Source organism: Carcharodon carcharias, chromosome 7 (genome assembly GCF_017639515.1).
Source record: "Carcharodon carcharias isolate sCarCar2 chromosome 7, sCarCar2.pri, whole genome shotgun sequence".
Lineage (NCBI taxonomy): Eukaryota > Metazoa > Chordata > Chondrichthyes > Lamniformes > Lamnidae > Carcharodon > Carcharodon carcharias.
In genome coordinates, this window is record NC_054473.1 from 109,112,603 (window position 1) to 109,134,876 (window position 22,274).

Genomic DNA, 22,274 nt, shown 5'->3' on the forward strand with positions numbered 1-22,274 from the left:
CTCTTCCCAACTTCATTCCTGACTCTTCTAAGGCTTTCCGCTCCACCAACCATTTCACTTTCCTAGCTCTAACTTCCTCCTTTCATCATGGGCATCTAATTCCTCTGCACTTCTACCCCCTCAGGGCAATCTGTTGGGCTCTTTGTTTCTCCCTTGGATAGAAGCCCAACCAGTCTCCATCCCCCACCATCACCCTCCACCTGGCTAAACTTGTTCTCATGATGAACAACAACTCCTCTGACTCAGCTCGCTTCCTCCAAATAAAAGGTGTTGCTATGGAAGCTAACTATGCCTATCATTTTGAGGAGTATGTGGAATATTCTGTTTCTGTCCTGCTCAGGTCCCCTCCTTCATCTTTGTGCTGTAGTGATGACTATATTGGTGCTGTTTCCTGCTCTTGTTCTGAACTGGAAAATTTCATTAACTTGGCTTCCAAATCTTTTTCTTGACATCACATAGACCACTTTGTCATTTCTGGAGATAAGCTATTGACTGATATCTACTATAAGCCACCTGATTCCCACAGCTATCTTGACTTTGCACCCCTCCTCCTTAAAAATTCTGTTTAGTGCTCCCAGTTTCTGTTGCATCTCTTCTGACAATAACATCCTCCATATCTGTGCTCCTGAGTTGTCTTCCTTTTGCCTCATCTAAGGATTTCCCCCCACTTGGTTGATAGGACACTCAACTGTGTCTTCTCTTCTTTCAGCGTTTTGAAAGGACACTCTGCTATACTTAAATCGCCCTCAACAGGGATAGACAAGAAGGACTGAATTAGGTTTACAGTGTATTTGTGTAAATGTATGCTGCATGATGAATAAGATTAGTGAATTGTGTAATTAAATATTTGGAAATATGATGTGAGGATAGTAGAAACCTGGCTTGAAAAAGGGCAGGACTCGGTATAAATATTAATGAATTTAAGATATTCAGCAAAGATTGGGAAGAAAAAAAGTGGGCATGGCAATATTGATTAAGGAAAATGTGCTGAAGAGAGGGGATGCCCTGGGGTAAAGGCTCAAGGACAAAATCTATTTGGCTAGTGTTTAAAAAAAATACAAAAGAAGTGCAATTGTACCACTGGGTATATTCGACAGGCCACCAACTAGTGGGATAGATATAAAGAAGTAAATTTGCAAGGAAATTATATAGAGCAGCAAGAGCTTTCCCAATCTGTATTAGAATAATTACTAGTGTAAAGGACAGAGAGAGGCAAGGGTTCCTGAAGTGTGTTTAAGAGCATTTTCTAGATCAGAATTTTTCTAGCCTAAAGGATACATTGCTGAATTTGGCTCTGGGCCATGAGATGGATCAAGTGTAGTGGAGGAACATTTGGAAACAATTATTATAGTATCACAGGGTTTAGATTAGCTATGGAAAAAGGAGTAAATTTGCAAGGAAATTATATAGAGCAGCAAGAGCTTTCCCAATCTGTATTAGAATAATTACTAGTGTAAAGGACAGAGAGAGGCAAGGGTTCCTGAAGTGTGTTTAAGAGCATTTTCTAGATCAGAATTTTTCTAGCCTAAAGGATACATTGCTGAATTTGGCTCTGGGCCATGAGATGGATCAAGTGTAGTGGAGGAACATTTGGAAACAATTATTATAGTATCACAGGGTTTAGATTAGCTATGGAAAAAGGAGCAATGTAAAGTTTAAAAAAAAACTAACTTGGAGGAATGCCAATTTCATTGCGTGAATCTGGCACCAGTAAATTGGAATCGAAGATTGGCAGGCAAAATTTTAATTGAACAATGGGTGGCCTTTAAGGATTAGACGTTTCGGGGATAATCAAGGTACATTCCCACAATGAAGCATGGTAGGACAATCAAAGCCAGAGCTCCTTGGATGACAGAAATGTGAAGTCATTTTGGTAGGAAGATTGAGGAGAGGCTGGAAAATCTTAAAAGGTGTAACACTAAAGTGGGTGCAGGAATAGAGAGATCTGGGGGTGGGGTGTATGTTCACAAATCATTGAAGCTGACAGGGATGTTTGAAAGGGTGGTTAAAAAGGTATGAGAGGTCCTGGGCTTTATAAATAGAGATATAGGGTACAAAAGCAAATAAGTAGTGTTGGGCACTGCACCTTAGGAAGGCACTTTGCCTTGCCACGAGGAACATGTTGTTCAATTCAGTGCCGGCGTGATTTCAGTTATGTAGGTTATATATCCCAGTGATTGGCTGATCGAAGCAAACATGTTCTTTGGCTGTTCATAATAGGCAGAATGCAGACCGTACTCAACTATCCTGTGCTTACAAAACCCAAAACAAAACGTCTACTGTTAGATGTGATTCCGCAATTGGGCAGCAGTTGCTGAACAATCTTGAATGCGCTATTAGCTACACTAACAACCAATTTAAGATAATCACCGGAGCTCTTAACATGATTCATTTACACTTGCTAGAAGCGACATACATTCATATTGCAGGAGCTTGCTGCCCTCAAACAAAAGGAATATGTCGAAGCCTTGTCCCTTTTTTGATTCCTGGAAGCATAGGGAGCCTTTGCTTTCCCATTGGCTGAGGTGTTCGCCATGGAGAAAGCAATCAGTCAACTTGCCAACCAGTCAGCGCCCCTTTTTTCCTGTGGTGTAAATTGTTGTAATCCTTTGAAATTTGATATTCTTGCATCTGTCCTGATGAGTGCAAGATGAAAGTCTTCAGTAACATGCCTGTCTTTTCAGCAATTCACATTCTGTACTACCAAGTATTGTCTTATACTTATTTACAGAGTGAAACACCGCAAACATACACCTCCTAACTCAACCAAACACAGTAAACGGTCTCTTTATATGTGTCCAAGTCAAAGCACAATTAATGCCCTCAAACTGCATATAATTGAATGCAATCAATATATAATTAACACTCCCTACCATCCAGAGCCCAAACAAGCTCTCCATTTACTTTCTTCAATTTAGTATGCTGTTTTCGTTCCTCATGATGCAGCCTCCTGTACATTGGAGAGATAAAATCTGGATTGGTGACTGCTGTTCAGCCCACAAGCATGACCCCAAGCTTCCAGTCATCTTTCAGTTTAATTCTTCCACTGTCACTCTGGCTGTCCTTGGCCTTCTACACTGTTCCACTGAAGCTCATTGTAAGCCTGCAGAACAGCACCTCACCATTCAATTCTGCACTTTCGTGACTCAACGACTTCAAATCATAAGCTCTAGCCCCAGCTGTTGATAATTCAAGTTTACACCTCCACTAGACTCAACCTTTGTTTCTTTGCCTGTTCCATTTTCCATCTCCTTTTATTTTACACTATCATCCCTTTTTTCATTGACTCTCTCCTGTCTTTACCCAATCATAGGACTTCCCTATGGTTTTCTTCCTTTTTTCCCCTGTCTCTGTGCTTAAAGCCTGTTGCATCTATAACTTTATCCAGTTCTGATGAAAGGTCAGAGACCTGGAACTTAACTCTCTTTCCATTCACAGATGCTGCCAGCCGTACCAGCATTTTATGTTTTATTTCAAAAGTTAATTGGAGCAGGTTGTTAGTTAAGATGCTGGCCTTAGTTGAACCAAATTCTTTAAATAGGATTTTTTTTCTCTTATAATTCACTAGAATAATTAGATTGAGTAGATCATTCCTACAGTGTGTACCTCCAAGTTTGATGGAGAGGCCTTATAATATGAAATATAATATGAATTGGTTGACACTGATGCAACATGTGCAGCAGTACCTGTGGCTGTCTAACAGGAAGAGCTAATTTGATCCCTATTACATTATTTTTGTAATTACGGTGGTGCCCTTATGTTAGGATAGCGAACGATACATAACACAACCATGGACAAATTCCCTGAAATGCACACCCTTTGTTTAACCAGTTCTATTTTGAAATAGTTCTCATACTACAGTACTGAAATTGTGAACGGCAGTATTTGAACATTAACGTGTCAGTGCAAAAAAAAACGTGATTTATTCAGATTTCCTCTGTGGTACTCTGGCATGTTCCTAATGGCACTCAGCATTTTGTGGTATTTATACAGTTGAATTTTAGGCTTGGAACTCCTCCATGGCTTGTGAAGTATTTTCTTTGGCGATTGCTACTTCATTGAAAAAAATAGCAAAATACTGTGAATGCTGGAAATCTGAAATAAAAGCTGAAAATGTTGGAAATGCTCAACATCTGTGGACAAAGCTCTGGTCATCAACCCAATATGTTTCACCTGTTTCTCTCCACAGATGCTGCTAGACCTGCTAAGTATTTTCATCATTTTCAGTTTTTATTGCTGCTTTGAATATGGTTTGGGTGGTATGATCTTGATAAGTTTAAGATTCGAAATTAATAATCCCCAAGCATATAAACCATACAGTACTGGACTGGAGTCTTTTTTAAATACTAGGTTATGTTAGCAGAGGGTAATGTATAAATCTGAAGAAGCTTTACTGTACAACCTATTTGTCAGAAACTCCCTTCCCTCACCCACTCAGCTGACCTTCAATCTTCAGTCCTGGACTAGAATAATACACCACATGGGACATTATTACCCTTGAGAAGTTAGACCTCAACCATCATGATGGTTCTAGGTGCAACAATGACCCACCAGGATGATTGTGTGTTGGATACTTATTATGAGTAAATGTTAAAGTTGTGCTCATTTTGTTTAGAAAGGAAACTTTTAGGTTACCTGACCCAAAGGTTTCATGCTTGAAGGGGACTGATTAAGTTGACTCGGGTAAATTGATCCCTTTGGTGAAGGTTTCATATGCCAGAATAAGTTTAAAAAAAATAAGGTGTAAAAAGCAAAATTGGTGTAGTAATTAGTGAACAACTTAGATGTGGACGGGAGCAATTGGATTTATTTCTGAAGAGAATGGATTATGTCAAGGCTTGATCCATAATGCCCTTTTTTCTATTAAAAGTTCTTGGAGTGTTATATTGCTGCTGTGAGCTCATAGTGTTGAATGCTATACCTTCTTAAAAGCAATTATAAGCTTTGTATGAAGGTACAGTATATATCATCAATCATATTCTTGCATGGTATAATTATCTCTTTTAGTAATATGAATGCCTGCCTGAACACTACCCCTGTTACTCTAATGATGAACTCTGGTCTGATTATAGATTGAAGGACTATCCCCAGTATTGTCAGCACTTGGCTTCTATTGGCCACTTCTTACAGTTTCCTCATCATTTACAGGAGGTAAGTGGTGCTCCAATAATGGTTTGAGTGTTTTTGTAACCATATTGTGGCGATGTCGCTGCAGTTTTCATTCTGACACCCGTAACCAGTAGTCTTCATGGGTGTGGTGGTCTCCTTGGTTGAGCCAACTTGCAAGTGTGACTTTTTTTTGTGTGAATTCTTTATGCATGGGACTGGAATTTGATTCTGATGAATATAAAAAATGCAGAACTTAGATTTTTACAGCATTTCATTGCATATCAGTATGCCCCAAAACATTTTCTACTTGGAGGTAATTTGCTATGTACAGAAGCTGTTGTATGTTTCAGCACAGCTAGCTTCCATTGCTGTCAAAAAGTCTTATCTGAGTTACTGTGAGCTTAATGTCCTTTTGCTCTAGAGTGGGCTATTTATGCCAACTCTTCCCTTGCCTACCTGCCAATTTCTTCTCTGATCACCTGAATAGGTGAGTTCTTTCCTGGAGCCTAATTCCACGATAACCTTGCCTAAGTAGCCAGTGATTCGGTGGACTGTGGACGGCATTGTAGGTATGTCTTATTCTGGCCTTTACTGACGTCCACATGTGTTTCCAGAATGGGTCTCGAAAGAGGGATGAGGACTTTGGACTAATCTTTTTTTCCCCCTTTCACCCTCTGTCCAGCCCTGTGGTTCAGGGCAATTGTAGTTTCTACTAGGACCACCATCCCCATTTCCAAACTGAAATCAATTAAACCCAAAGCCAGGAATTGAACCCAGGACCTATATTGATAGCTTACTTCTACTTGTGGCAGTGTTTTCACTGTAGTGACAATAGGGGAGTTTTAAGCCTCTGTTTGGTTAAAGCAGGGGGGCAGTAGTTTACAATTTGAGGTAGACTAGGTACATTTTTTTTTCAGGGTTATGTGGTTTTATCAAAAACATTGACTTCTAGGTACACTACAGTAATTTTACATAACTTAGAAATAATAAGTATTAATATTCATTTTAAATGTTTTTGTATTTGTTTCAGTACATTGAGTATGGCCAGCAGTCCAGAGACCCTCCTGTGAAAATGCAAGGTAGCATTACAACTCCTGGCAGTATTGCATTGGCCCAGGCTCAGGCCCAAGCACAGGCTCAGAATAAGACCCCCCTCACCAGACAAGTCAGCGCCATTGTAACCACATCCACAACCACTACCGTGACCAAAGCCACTACAGTTACCAGGCCGACTGGAGTGAGCTTTAAGAAAGATGTACCTGTGAGTAATGTAATGGTTTTACGTTGTGACCAGTGATGGAGCTGTTTCAAAATAATGTTCTTTAGCTTTCAGAAACTTAGTTGCTAAGAAGTTCCAGATTGCTTTCAAATTTATGATTGACTCTCAGGTACTGAAATATATATTAGCATTGGACAGTAACAGAATGACTATTGTAAAATGTTTTCTGTACATTTTTTTTACATTCTATATTCTTCCTCTACCCACAATTTTGGTGGGAGAGCGAGTGAGATCTGTTGATTAATTTGTCACTTCATTAGATTCTAACTATCATTGTTTTAGTATGATACTGGATTTCACAAGATTTGTGAATAGGGCACATATCTATCAGTGGCATCTAAGTAACTTCAAAGCTCACTTAGGCTTTTATCAAACTTGATGCCTAATTTCCCCTTCTGAACACTTGCATGCTAGAAATATTGCTTTTATTGAGTGGTGTTCATGTAAATATTTCCTACCTCAAGCAGAAACTTTTGAGCTGTAACTTTGCCTTTTAAAAGCATTTTGCCCTGTTTGTAGTTTCCTTGTAACACCAGACCTAGTGCATTTACCTTAATCTCTTCCTATAAACAAAGTACCTGAAATGTTAACCAAAGCACTTAAATGTGTGATAGAATATTCACACTATAAAATGTCCAGCTAATGCAAAATTTCAACTTAAACTGAGCCATATAAATGACAGAGACCAAATACTCAAATCTACCTGGCCAATAGGATATTAGCATGTCTGCATTTGTGATAGTTTAAAACCCTCTACGAATGATTTTCACATACCTGGGTATTTTACGTCCTCTGTTTCTCTATTAATGTTTGGAAGTTAATAAAAGGAACCACAATAAATGATGGTTCTGCTACTGTAATGCTCATGGCTTTAAATGTCCTTGATGGTAATGTTGAACTCTCTTTCCAAAATTAACCTCTTATTGTGGCTGCCAACTCTTTCAAACCTGCAGCAAATTAATCTTTTATACCTGTAGAGTTTTTACACTGGAGGAGCAGCCAATTTGTCTCCAAATTATCAATTTGGCAAAAACTTTTAATGTAATCCCATTGATAAAATGTATGTCACAGCAAAGTCCTCTTGTTTTTTTAGCCCTCCATTAATACAACTAACATAGAAACATTGTTGGTGGCCACAGACCAGGCAGAGAGGATAGTGGAACCACCTGAGAATATTCAAGAAAAAGTGGCTTTTATCTTCAACAACCTCTCGCAGTCCAACATGACACAAAAGGTGGGTGTTCTGAGATTTGTGCAGCAGCCGTGTCTGACACACCATTTTCTCTTTTTGCAGTGATGCTCTCCTTCAGTCTTGGCTTTTGAAAGCAGCCTGTTTATATCACATGGCAGTTTCCCCAGCAAATATGTTGACTTCAATTTAAATGTAACCATTTGTTTTAGTTCTTTTTGGGGGAAGAGTATAACTAGAGACCAATAATATAATACAGCTACCAAGAAATCCAAAAGGGAATTCGGAAGAAACCTGTTTAACCAAAGAGTAGTGAAAATATGGAACTTGCTGCCACAGGGAGTGGTTGAAGAAAATAGTATAGATGCATTTAAGGGGAAACTAGACAAGCATATGAGAAGCAAATAGATGGTTATGATAGATTTAGATGAGGCAATGTGGGAGGAAGCTTGAGTGGAGCCTAAATACCAGTATGAACTTTAGGCTGAATGGCCTGTTACTGTGCTCTCTATTCTTTGCAATCTTACATAGTTCAGATGCCTTGAGTAACTACTGCAGTTCCACGTATATCAGCAGTAGTGAAACAGATTTGCCATCTATGTGAGGCTGTGCAGGAGCACATCAACCACTCATCTCAATGGCAGTGATTACATTAGAACTGAGCGCTGCTGTTCAAGGCATAGCTGAACATCGCAAGCATTGATGCTTGCTGAATGATAACTGTGCTGATGGTCATTGAACACAAGTAGGAGGTCCACTGAATCAGTCAAAGCCTTAAGGTGGGATTAATTATGGAAATTGAAGACCATTTATGAGAATGACTTATATAATTAAATTAGGAAGTAAGTTAATTGCTCAAAGTGTATGAAACATTTACCAGTCATGACTGCAGTAGGCAATTCAGAATGCATTAAGTTCTGAATCTCTCGGGTATTGAATTCTCCAATGGATGCTCTTTGTAATAGTTGTGCTTCTGCATTAAACAGAACATTGTTCAAAGGATAATGGTAGCTTTGGAAACATAGGCCTTATTTAATTACGCATTCTGCCCCTGGAGAAAACTTAGTACTGTACCAATATAATATCTAGTCACAGCATATTTACTGTTCATTGCCATTTTTCCTATTTCCAGTGAAATGGCCTACTGTTCCTGTGTTCCTAATGACTGTGCAATTTCATCCCAGCAGATTCAAATTGTTATTTTCAATTTATTTTTGTTTCTGTTTTCCTTCCACCCTACCAAAATTTGGGAGGAGCGCTTTGTTGGGGGACCTTGCTGCTGCATAGTTTGCACAACTGGCTGCCTTAAAAAAAAAAATTGCACTTTGGTCGCAATTTGCTGGATGTGAAAGAGCTTATGGTGCCCAGAGAATATGACGGGGTGCTATATAAATGCAAGTTCTTTGCATTTGCTTAAGATAATTGCAATTATATGTGCTGTATCACATTGTGTTTGATACACTTTAAGACATTGCAATTAGTCACTGAGCTACAAAAGTAACTTGTGCGTGCAAACAAGTGTTTTGGATTATGTAACTATACAAACCATTTTGGTTGGGTTTGGGGAATAATTAGACACAGTTGATGATTTAGAGATTTATAGGTTGTTGATCACTTCTGGAATTTAATTTCACTTTATTGAATTAGTTTCCTGCAACAAGCCCTTAATTGAAGGCTGTCCGCAAGATGATAGTCCATCTTTCCCTTTCTCATAGACCCATAACCAAGAATTTGCCGTTTATGCAGACAGGAGGTAGTCATTCTCACAGGCCCACTGTTATTTTCCAACAGTGCTGATGGCTATTTAACAGCTGGGTGCTCTGGTGCCCACTGGAGATGAAGCCTTTGTTCAGGGAATTGCACATGGAGGAATGCTGTTTGGATGTGTGGCTAGATGAAGCAGTACTGTTCAATACTATACTGATGTTTGGGTCAAAGCAATTCTGGTGTTTGAAGCAATCAATAACTGATGTACTTTTCTAATATGTAAGGCACAGTTTTTCTTGCATTGTTAATTTTTAGTACTAATCTAAATGAACTGTTTGGTACTTAATTCAGTGTGTTCCATTTCGCTAATTTCTAATCATTATCACTGATATGGTGTGTTGTTCCTCTTGGTGCTACAGGTGGAAGAGCTAAAAGAGACTGTGAAGGATGAGTTTATGCCCTGGGTATCCCAGTATTTGGTCATGAAGAGAGTTAGCATTGAACCTAACTTTCACAGTCTGTACTCAAACTTTATGGACACGTTGAAGAATTCTGAGTTCAACAAAATGGTACTCACCGAGACATATAGAAACATCAAGGTAAGAGTTAGAGAGCCATGAGCAGATAGCATTCACCTGGATGAGGCAGGAATTTCCTTCTGAAGCTGGTAGCCTACGCCTGTTGACATAACCTTTCCCATATTCCACCCCTCCAACTATCCCTCTTCTGCTTCTAAAAGCATACATCCATACCAGGTTACAGTTCCAGCACTTGGACTAATTAGCTACATGTGTGAATGTAAGGCACTGAATGCTAGGAGCTTATTTGCCACAGATGGCACAACTGCAATGTGCAATCCTGTCCTCTAATGCCATCCACTTGAATACTTTCTGGCCTGGGTCGCTGGCTAGACGTTAGAAGCAGGAGTTCCTTCGTTCTCTTTCCCCAACCACACCAAAACCAGTGCAATTCAGTAAGCTTCTGCTTCCACTTTTGTTTTCATTTTCTTTTAGAAAAACTGCAGCCCTTTTGCTTTTAAGACCAACTCTCTCAATCCTGAAGATCCCAACTATTGTAGGAGAGATTCATGGGCACACTAGCAGGTAACAACCCAAGTGGGTCAATCCTCCAGGTGTGGGCCTCAGCAGGCTGCGAACCAGCAGAGGTAACTCTTTTATTTCCCAGGAAGTTATCAAGAATGGGGGCTCTCGCTAATTTATTTATTTTCTTTTTGTTTTCCTGTGCCATGACAGTTGAACTGATACTGTTGGCATTGGATACCTTAACACAGACCTAGCTGGTTGAGGCAGGAACCATGTGTTTATGGTTCAGTACTATAAGCATGCAGTGAATTTACTCAGTCATGGAAGAAGCTTTGGAGCATTATAATTTGAGTGGACTGCTTCATACGTGACATTGATTGGATGGGTTTTTCTCTGACCTGTCCTTCAGTCATTTTTAGTGCTAACTCTTGCCTATTCTGAATACGTAGTGGCTCACTTATAAGCTTAATTACAAGTGACTTATAGGAGGCCAAGGGCCACAGACATATGGGAGCACCACCAAATGGGAGTTCCCCTCCAAGCTATTCACCATCCTGACTTGGAAATATATCGCCATTCCTTTATTGTTGCTGGGTCAAAATCCTGGAACTCCCTCCCTAACAGCACTGTGGGTGTACCTGTACCACAGGGCCTGCAGCGATTGAAGAAGGTAGCTCACTACCACCTTCTCGAAGGAAATTAGGGATGGGCAATAAAGGCTGGCCTAGCCATCGATGCCCACGTCCCATGAATGAATTTTTAAAAATGTAGGGGAATAAAAAAAGATAAGGCTGTGCATAATTTTGCCAAGATGATTTGTAGTGGTGTTACTGTTCAAAATATTTAATAGAGAGTTGTTAACTCAAGATCTTTTCATTATATGAAACTACACTGGAGTTAATCAGTGCTTTCCTCCCTGAGCTGCACTAGATGTAATGTAGCATTTTCTGTGCTATTTGATGTCCAGCAGCTCTAAGTAATAGATTCCTAAAGGCCATTTGATAAGTTCACTTGCTAACTGAGCTGTCCTGATGAGAAACAAATTCAGTCATTTTAACTATAAAACTAAGTATTGAGTATTAGACAGTTACTACCCTGCTGCTTTACCTTTTTTTTGACCGTTTTAGGTACTATTGACATCTGACAAGGCTGCAGCAAACTTTTCAGACCGGTCACTGTTGAAGAACCTGGGCCACTGGTTGGGCATGATAACCTTAGCCAAAAATAAACCCATCTTGCACATTGTAAGTGGCTCTATCTTGTTGGGTCTTTAGTAATGTTTGAATCCACCCTTTTATGGTTTCGAGCAAGTTTAATTATAACTGAATTGTTGAATAGGCTTATTGTGTTTAGGATTACTTCAGTATTTCCAAACTCAAACCATGTTTCATTAAAACAATTGTATGTAGGATCTCGATGTGAAATCTTTGCTACTGGAGGCTTATGTGAAAGGCCAGCAAGAGATGCTGTACGTTGTCCCTTTTGTTGCCAAAGTTTTAGAATCCAGCGTTAGGAGTATGGTAAGTTAAAATCCTTAGTTTTTTTTTCTCTATTATGTTCAGCTGAATAATCTAAGAACTTTCCAATCACACCCGAGAAGAGAATTGATCTCAAGAATGCTCTGATAAATTCTGGTCCAGGTTTTGAAGTAACAAGAATAGAGTGAATGGAAAGAAATATGGTTGAGACCTCCTTTACATTGGGTCCTTGTGAGTTTGGTGACAATGCATCAATATAATTATAACTTCTCAGGACTAGCCAGTACTTTCTCCATAAACTGCTGTGGTTGCTTGTCCCACAGCAAGATCTGCCCAGTAGCCACATTGATCATTTCTGTTTACTTTAAATGTGCTTCGGCACCAAGGCTCTCCCTGATGGGATGTGGCGATTTGAACTGTAGAATTTAGCCTATTTTTATGAGTCAGTGGCAGATTCCAGCAGATTCTTCATTCATAGTGTGTCAAAAGGACTCTTAATTGGCACACGAGTCAAAAGGATGGAAAGAAATAGCCTGGAGGATCGTGTATATAGCCTCTGACCACTGTAGAGAGTATTCATAATCCTCTTAATGAGTTGGTAAATCAGAGTGATGGTGTTACTAAATTAAAGCAGCTAAACATTGGAAGTATCCGGCCCAGATAATAGGTAACATCTGCTGTATTTCTTTTGAATCCAACGATATATTTAAATGTATATAAAATTTATGAATGTATTTCTAATCTTAAACATGACAGTGCAATCCTCGGGATTTTAAGTCTCTTTAGGGTACTGGAGAGGCTATTAGTGCCTAATGTAAGGAAGGGATTCAAGGCCGCCTGTCAAAGAAAACTAAAAGCAAAATGGTTTCATAAAAGGAAAGTGTCAAGATAACTCTTGTGAGGCTGTAATTGTGTTTAGCTTGAAATTGATGCCTCCTTAATCGGATCTTTTAATCCAATGACTTTTAAACAGCCAAAGCGATAGAGGCATTGCGAGATTGGTGCACAAGCTGTTATTAATTACTGGTTAATTCAGACTTGTGCAAACCTTACATTGTCGGGGTAGGCGACATGTTGATGCACAATTTCCCCGACTTTGGTGCACCTTGCTGACTAGTATACTCTCCATGTACCATGTATGGCATTACTGAGATTAAAAATTGTATGTGTGGAATTATAGATAGGAACTTATTTCACCCATTTTATTCGAGCCTTTACTGTTACTTGGTGACCTTGAAGACTAAAGCAAGATGTATTGGAAAGGTTCAAATTAACTTGGGAGATGTTCCAAATGAAATAGCATTTAATATAAAATTAATGGCCATAATAGTTAAAAAAGCTAAATCAAGATTACCGTGTTAGCGGTGATTTGATGCAGGGTTTTTTCTTTGGTTGTGAAAAATTCCTTTACAAGCCTGTTGATTTACAAGATCTGAAAATATATAATACGCAGAAAAGTGAGGCATGTTGCTGAAGCTTTTCACCTTGCACTCATAAGGACCAACACAAGAATGCTAAATTTCAAATGATCACAACAATTGATACTGCAGGAGAAAAAGGTGCTGATTGGCTGAGGTGTTGTCTTGGAGAAAGCAGTGGGGGAACTATAGGTTTCTCAAGCTCACTGGTAATTCATTTACTCTAGAAGTGACATTCGTATGCAGGGACCTGTTCTCTGCAAACTAAAGGAATATGTTCAAACCATGTGCCTTTTTTTGAATTACCAGTGAGCTTGGGAAGCCTATAGTTCCCCATTGCTTTCTCCATGGCAATGCCTCAGCCAATCAGAGTTGACTTTCCAGTCAGTTGGCAACCTTTTCTCCTTTAGTATAAATTGTTGTAATTGTTTGAAATTTGGCGTTCTTACACTTGTCCTGACGAGTGCAAGATGAAAAGCTACTTTTCAGCAATATCTTAAGTTCTGTACTGCCAAGAGATGTAAATGTATAGTGGCCGGAAATTGAAAAACGAGGGAAGAGAATAGAACACAAGATAAATTCACAAACAGCAGCCACCTGAAGTAGTTTCTGTACAAACTCCTGATGGCAGCTGAACCAATGCAGCAATTTAAATTTTTGTGACCAATTGCTTTCTTTGCAGCTATCAAAAGCGTTAACCTAGCCTGACCTACCATACAGGCTACTGATTTAGCTTTCACATTCTGATGGGTTCTTAAGCTCATTCTTTCCCTTCCCTAGTACCACCTCCACCCGCTTTCCCCACCTCCATATCTTTTGATTAGCCCCTCTCACCCCCACCTCTCCCTCTCAGCACAACTCCCCTTCCCTTCTTGTCCACATCTCTTGTCCATCCCACAATGTCCTGATGCAGCTTTCAAATTTGTATCAGCAATCAAATTCATTCTTTTTTCTCATCCCAACACTTTCTCCTCTTTGCTGATTGGGTAATGCCATTGCAAGTCTGCTGCTTAATGTTCCATACACATCATTGATCTATGTGTTTACACCTTTTAATAGATACCTTTGTGCCCATGCTGGTAAACAGCTTCAAAATTATGAGAATCTTTGTAGTTTGGGCTGTTCTGTAAATCTTCCTGCTATCTAACGTGAGTTAAAACATCAGGAGCCACCATTTCTATTGTATAAAATGTAAATTGAGTTTCTCGCAAGAGAAATAGCAAAAACAGTGTGTACAGTAATGTGGAAAAACTCAGCAGGTCTGGCAGCATCGGCGGAAAAGAAAAGAGTTGACGTTTCGAGTCCTCATGACCCTTCGACAGAACTTGAGTTCGAGTCCAAGAAAGAGTTGAAATATAAGCTGGTTCAAGGTGTGTGTGTGGGGGGCGGAGAGATAGAGAGGGAGAGAGGTGGAGGTGGGGTGGTGTGGTTGTAGGGACAAACAAGCAGTGATAGAAGCAGATCATCAAAAGATGTCAACGACAATAGTACAATAGAACACATAGGTGTTAAAGTTAAAGTTGGTGATATTATCTAAACGAATGTGCTAATTAAGAATGGATGGTAGGGCACTCAAGGTATAGCTCTAGTGGGGTTTTTTTTAATTTTTTTTAAATAATGGAAATAGGTGGGAAAAGGAAAATCTTTATAATTTATTGGAAAAAAAAGGAAGGGGGAAACAGAAAGGGGGTGGGGATGGGGGAGGCAGCTCACGACCTAAAGTTGTTGAATTCAATATTCAGTCCGGAAGGCTGTAAAGTGCCTAGTCGGAAGATGAGGTGTTGTTCCTCCAGTTTGCGTTGGGCTTCACAGGAACAATGCAGCAAGCCAAGGACAGACATGTGGGCAAGAGAGCAGGGTGGAGTGTTAAAATGACAAGCGACAGGGAGGTTTGGGTCATTCTTGCGGACAGACCGCAGGTGTTCTGCAAAGCGGTCGCCCAGTTTACGTTTGGTCTCTCCAATATAGAGGAGACCACATTGGGAGCAACGAATGCAGTAGACTAAGTTGGGGGAAATGCAAGTGAAATGCTGCTTCACTTGAAAGGAGTGTTTGGGTCCTTGGACGGTGAGGAGAGAGGAAGTGAAGGGGCAGGTGTTGCATCTTTTGCGTGGTCATGGGGTGGTGCCATAGGAGGGGGTTGAGGAGTAGGGGGTGATGGAGGAGTGGACCAGGGTGTCCCGGAGGGAGCGATCCCTACGGAATGCCGATAAGGGGGGTGAAGGGAAGATGTGTTTGGTGGTGGCATCATGCTGGAGTTGGCGGAAATGGCGGAGGATGATCCTTTGAATGCGGAGGCTGGTGGGGTGATAAGTGAGGACAAGGGGGACCCTATCATGTTTCTGGGAGGGAGGAGAAGGCGTGAGGGCGGATGCGCGGGAGATGTGCCGGACACGGTTGAGGGCCCTGTCAACGACCGTGGGTGGAAAACCTCGGTTAAGGAAGAAGGAGGACATGTCAGAGGAACTGTTTTTGAAGGTAGCATCATCGGAACAGATGCGACGGAGGCGAAGGAACTGAGAGAATGGGATGGAGTCCTTACAGGAAGCGGGGTGTGAGGAGCTGTAGTCGAGATAGCTGTGGGAGTCGGTGGGTTTGTAATGGATATTGGTGGACAGTCTATCGCCAGAGATTGAGACAGAGAGGTCAAGGAAGGGAAGGGAAGTGTCAGAGATGGACCACGTGAAAATGATGGAGGGGTGGAGATTGGAAGCAAAATTAATAAATTTTTCCAAGTCCCGACGAGAGCATGAAGCGGCACCGAAGTAATCATCGATGTACCGGAGAAAGAGTTGTGGAAGGGGGCCGGAGTAGGACTGGAACAAGGAATGTTCCACATACCCCATAAAGAGACAGGCATAGCTGGGGCCCATGCGGGTACCCATAGCCACACCTTTTACAAAAAAATTAAAAAAAACCCCCACTAGAGCTATACCTTGAGTGCCCTACCATCCATTCTTAATTAGCACATTCGTTTAGATAATATCACCAACCTTTAACTTTAACACCAATGTGTTCTATTGTACTATTGTCGTTGACATCTTTTGATGATCTGCTTCTATCACTGCTTGTTTGTCCCTACATCTACACCCCCCCCCACCACCTCTCTCTCTCTCTCTCTCTCTATCTCTCCGCCCCCCCACACACACACACACCTTAAACCAGCTTATATTTCAACTCTTTCTTGGACTCGAACTCAAGTTCTGTCGAAGGGTCATGAGGACTCGAAACATCAACTCTTTTCTTCTCCGCCGATGCTGCCAGACCTGCTGAGTTTTTCCAGGTAATTCTGTTTTTGTTTTGGATTTCCAGCATCCGCAGTTTTTTTGTTTTTATATTTATGTACAGTAATGTGATTGCTGATGAACTGACAATACAGAAAATAAGAGCATAAATAGGATTGGAGGTCTTAAATGTACTCGATGATCCAGCATCCACAATGTCCTGAAGTAGAAAATTCTAAAGATTCAAAACCTGAGTGAAGAAATTTCTCCTCATTTCAGTCCTAAATGGCTGACTCCTTGTCCTGAGACTACAATTCTTAGTTCTTGATTCCTCAGGCAGGAGAAACATACAATGTCCTTAAAGAGTTTTTTGTTTGTGAGATCACTTCTCATTCTTCTAAACTCGGATGTAGAAGCCTATGAATGAGAGTTCATGTCCCATTGTTGAATTTTGAGAATTTGAGTTTAGTTTAAATAAAAATGTTGAAAGCACCCAAAGTAACCATGAACCTGTCAGATTGTTGTAAAAACCCAACTGATTCACTAATGTCCTTTAGGGCAGGAAACCCAATCTGGCCTAATTGTGACTCCAGTCCCACACCAGCATGGTTGAATCTTAATGGCTTTCTGGAGCAGCTGAGCAAACAATTCATTTGTACCAAACTGTTAGAAAAAGAATATAACTGGATGAACTGTTCAGCTGTGACCTAGGCATCGACAAGGTGAAGGCATGAGTTACGGTGTCGGCAGTGGTAGATATAAATGGGCAGGGTTCTGAAGGAAGAAATATGATCTCAGCGACAGAGCAAATGTGTAACAGAATGCTTAATCATATCGGACACCCAAATTAAGCACCATTGGATTTCATCAGAGGAACCACTGGTTGAGGGAATCTGGTGGAGGTACGTGGGTGCTAAATGGGTTGAACTGGAAAAAATGCTCATCCAAGACTTGATGGCATTTGGAAAGAACAAGTGTTTGAGTAATTGGATGCCTTTTGTGGGAAGCTGATTCTATTCTTGATGATGATGCTGAGGATTACCATTCAAAAGGTGGTTAGGAGGGGAGCAGGCAGCTCTAGGGCACACTGAGGAGGACTAAACAGTATTGAGAACAAAGAGCATATATCATACTGGGACAGAAAGGTGGGCTAAATAGCAGGACTGGAGAAAATGGGGAACAATACAAAAAAAAAAGGTGGCTCAAGTTGAGGGACAGCAGAGTGAATCATCACACAGTATGTTGGTAACTTTGACGGTGGAGGGGGGTGTGGCAAGGCTGAATATAACATTGGGAAAATGTTCGATGGCAAGGACATACTCTGGTCTTTTGAGAGTAGGCTGTGTGTTCTGCAGGTAATAAGGTTGAAAGTGAGCTTTTCAAGGAAGGCATCAGTGCTGATTTCAAAATCATTGGGAAACATGGTATGAGATGGGGAATTTTGACTGTCTGAAGGTGGGTAACTATCAGTTTGGTTGGGAAAGGGATATAGGAGTGCAGGATTAGGGAGAGAATTAAGGGTAAAGCCACATTGTTGGGAACGTGTGAATTGAGAGGAGAACTCTGAGGAGAGAGATTAATTGTGGAAGGCACTGAAGTTGAGGGACATAAAGAAGTAACTGCTCCTGCTCGTGAAAGGATTAAAAATGAGAACACAAGTTAAAGTAAGTGGCAAAAGAAGCAAAAGTGATATGAGAGAGCTTTTTCTCACCAAGTCGTCAAGTTCTGGAATGGATTGTCTGAGTGTGTGGTAGAGGCAGGTTCAATTGAACGATTTAAAAGGAAATTAGACTATTATCTGAAAAGGAAAAATCTGCAGGATTATGGGGAGAAGGGGGAAGAATAGCATCAAATGAATTGCTCATTCAGGACATAGTGCAGACACGGTGGGCCCAATGACATCCTTCTGCACTGTAACAATTCTGAGAAATGAGAGGTGTGCAGGCAAAAGTAGACGTAAGGTAAAGTCACCAGGTCTAAGGGGTTCAGTGTCAAGACTGAGGGCAGCACAACTGGGTTGTTTCCATGCCATTGCTTAATTGCCACATCATTAAGCAAACTGGTGCCAGAATGAAGAGGCCTGAACACAGTTTGATTTTATCTGAACTGTTTAAGATTTGAAGGGACAGAAATTCAGAAAATCTAAGTTTTTGAGCTAGCAACAGAACACCTCCACTGAAAAAATATATCGTTGCTAAGGGTAATTCCTGAGCCCTGAGGTGCACAATAAGGTTATTGGTACGGTCAGGTCTTGCAGTTGTGTACTTCTAATTATCAGTGTACACAAACTTTTATAAATAGCACATTAGAAGCCTTGGTTAGGAACATGTTCTTCATTGGTGTTCAGATAGAATAATTTAATAAACCTCATTGTGAAAGTATTGCATGGAATGCAATCTGAAATGATAATAGGAATTTTAATGTGGTGTTTATTTTCGCAGAATCCAATGTCAAGCAGTGTTTGTAGATGATTAAGAGAAGCATAGCGTTGCTAAGTTCACTTGCTAAACATGCATATTTATTTTAGTGGTTCAAACTCTACAGCATAGCAGTGGTTGTCAAAAAATGATACCAGTGCACCACACACTCGTATCTCTTTTGAATCATATTGCTGCCATGTTTTTCTTTTTGTGGACAAACTTTGAATCTGCAGACATTGCCTATGTCAATAGACTTTTTCATATTTCCACTTGGTTGCGAATACATTTAAGGGTTCCGAAAACATGTAGAGTACTGCACCACGGAACGTGAGGAGACACTAAGGCTGCATGACCAGAGTTATCTTCAGTGACTTATGAATTAAAGCACTTTTGTTTTCAATTGTCCTCTCCTGAAGTATGTGTGAAATATTTTAATTCCTGGGACCTGGTTAGACATTCTAATGTAGTTCTAAAATGCAGAAAATTCCAAGATCCAGAAACAACTTAGTCCCAAACTTTCCAGATTGGAGAGGGCTCATATATGATTCCAAGAAAATACACTCTAACCTCTCCAATCCTGAAAGCTTCAGGCCAAACCATTTCTGGATTTTGGAATTCTCTGCGTTATAGAATGACATGAGAATGCCTAACCACAAATGTGAGAACTGGGAAACACTGTAGATATAATTATTTACTTGAAACATAAAGCTGTAATAAAACATTAAAAAGCAATAATAAAAATTGTTTTACTTATCCAAATACTGTTTCTTCCATGTTTCCCCTTCCAAAGTAAGTACTGTGCTAAAATGATGCTAATAACGCCAAGGGAGTGCTTGGGTCTGCTCAAAAAATTTCTAAACAGCTGCAGTTTCCAAACAATAGATTTTCGGACTGGACAGGTTACCATGTGTAGATTTCAAGTGCAAGCCTTTTATTAGTAATTGCAGTCTCTTCTGCAAACTAGTACATGTTTATTTTATACTGTATTTGAAGCTAATGGATGCCTGAAAAAAGACCAAGGTCGATGCAATGTCCTTTGTGTTGGGAAACAGTTGCCCAAAAAGAACATATTTCAAAATGCTGAACAACAGTTCCTGTGGCATAAAAGCAGTCGAGAAACTGGGAAGATGCTGAAGCAAGCGGGACAGCAAGTATGGGGTGAAGTGCTGTGCAGCCAGCTTTTAGTTTGAGCAATTCACTTATAAATGCAGTCTTTGAAAGTGCAGTGCAAGAGGAAACTTCGGGTCATCCTGTGATGGATTCCAGACCTGCAGCTCTAACCTGGCCTGCAGCTCTATAGCAGCTGTTGGCTACAAAAGAGACAGAAATTAGATGCTCTCCTTTTACTGTTTTACCCAGAAAACTTAGTGTAGTTATACGCTGAGTGATTTGCACTCGGTGAAATGGAGTCACCACAGTGTAATGACTGAAAACAATTGGGCCGTGATTGAAACTCTAAAGAGTGCAAGAGAGAAATTGAAGATGATTTTCAGGCTTGGGATAAACAGCTGGATGCAAAGGCTCTAAGCTCAATTTCCCTCGGAAGCAGGATTTCGGAGGCAGATGGAGTCGTGGAGGAGAAGTATGTGTGAAATATTTAAAATTGCCAAAGGTTTCCCGGAAGCTGGGAAGGTCTGTGGAGCAGTTTGCAAACCTGCTACAGCTGCAAGTTTACAGAATAAACTGCCACAAAAGGTAGTGAGTGCAAAACCCTGTTTCTACCATTTGAGGAAAATTATGGATGGGTTCTTGATTTGGAAGAGACTACAGATTTGGATCTGTGGCAGGGGTCAGGCGGCTTATATGACAAGATTTCGTATGAGCTAGATCAACCGCCACCTTTTGTTGGTTTAATTGTAATCCAGTTTAAAAACATTTTTTTGGGTTACGAGGTTGCTTGACCCTTGGACTTGCTTTTCTATCTTAATGTGGATTACACTTGCACCCTCTGTGAGGACACATCCCATAAATCCAGAGAGCTTAGGTGCAGCTTTGCAAGAGCTGAAATTTTGGACATCCAAGTGTGCACAAGGGTACTGCTGGGGTTTAATGAGCTAGAACTGTGCCTCATACCAGCACACACCATTTGATAAACATCCTGCTGCTTACCAAGCCAGGGTCACCTTACCTAATGGCTGGCAGGCTTGTGCTATTCCATACGAACTTAGTCCATGCATAGGGTGCTGGTCTTCAACTGTCAGTGAAGTCTCAAAGTTAGATTTAAATGAGAGGAAAGCAGATTCTGGGTGGTATTGAAATAAAGATTTCTGAAAGATTAGCAGTGCACCCAGCTGTAATTATACCGCAGTAGCTGAGATACCTTTTTGGATGAACTCAGTGCTGACACCATATGGTATTGTTTTGTGCTACACTGCGATGTTGCTTTTTTTTTGTGGCTGTGAAGCCTCAACTTGAATGGTATGTTTCTGAATGTTACTGCGGGAGGAGGACCCGGACAGTGATTTTTATTTTTAAACAATGAAGGTGAGATTTAAGAGTTACCATCAAGACTTGATTTATTGCAGGGAATCTTTAAACTATTTTATTCCATTTTAGCTGCCTTTTTTTAAAAAAAGACCCTCGTCCATCTGGTTGCACTTTCTGGGGGTTTAGCTGGAAATATTCATGGCTCACCATGGCCATGTTCGACGTGTTGCATTGTTCTTGGGCAATATATTTGGGTTTCAGATAATTCAGTGTGTGACTGTTGTCTTTTTCCACCTACAATTTTTATTTTCCATCTTTGAATTTTCTTTGTGCCAATTAAGATGAGTTTGTTGCTGGTTGAAAAGCAAGACAGACCTGCATTCATATGGAGCTTTTCACAACCACTAGGTGCCTGGATTTGAGCCTTACTTTGAAGGGTATCTATATAAGTGCCTAACATAATTTGCTGAGGCACCAAGTCTGCTGGACTACCGCCATTTTATCATACTGTGTCACCAATAGTTTAAAAAAGGTGATAGATTGGTTAGTAAGTAACGTTACAGTATTAATCCCTTTTCCAACAGTCACAATTTGAGCAGGATATTCTCTTGTCAGTTGATTGCATGCTACCTCTATTCATACGTTTATAGCAGAAGATTGATTGATGAAGCATCTCCCTTATATACACAATATGGTGAATCTTTGATTCACCAAACCTGAATGGCACATCTAACAAAGTTAAAATATTTCAAAAAATGTTGGACTTGAAATTAGGATTCTACCCTTCAGGTAAAGGATGGCAACACCTACAAATTAAGAGGAACAATTAAGTGGCAGTCAGTGGGTGAATATCAGTATAATCAGTATATTTTATATTTCCTTATCCGGCATTAAATTGTTCCAGTAGTTTCCTCCAAAGTAATACTATTCTATAATGGAGGCCAGCAGAAACAGGGAAAATAAGCAGCTGGAGATCACTT

The 22,274-nt window shown here is 40.3% G+C and overlaps 1 protein-coding gene across 8 annotated transcripts in view; it reads left to right on the forward strand.

Moving 5' to 3' along the window:
- The window catches only part of cnot1 (CCR4-NOT transcription complex, subunit 1), a 195,582-nt gene that overhangs the window by 119,739 nt on the left and 53,569 nt on the right, over positions 1 to 22,274 (forward strand). For all 8 annotated transcript variants that reach the window (XM_041190966.1, XM_041190967.1, XM_041190972.1 and 5 more), the window contains 6 exons: positions 5,073 to 5,151; positions 6,140 to 6,370; positions 7,482 to 7,622; positions 9,704 to 9,883; positions 11,455 to 11,571; positions 11,737 to 11,847. In XM_041190966.1, coding sequence (XP_041046900.1) covers positions 5,073 to 5,151; positions 6,140 to 6,370; positions 7,482 to 7,622; positions 9,704 to 9,883; positions 11,455 to 11,571; positions 11,737 to 11,847 — 859 coding nt within the window. The remainder of the gene's footprint in view (positions 1 to 5,072; positions 5,152 to 6,139; positions 6,371 to 7,481; positions 7,623 to 9,703; positions 9,884 to 11,454; positions 11,572 to 11,736; positions 11,848 to 22,274) is intronic.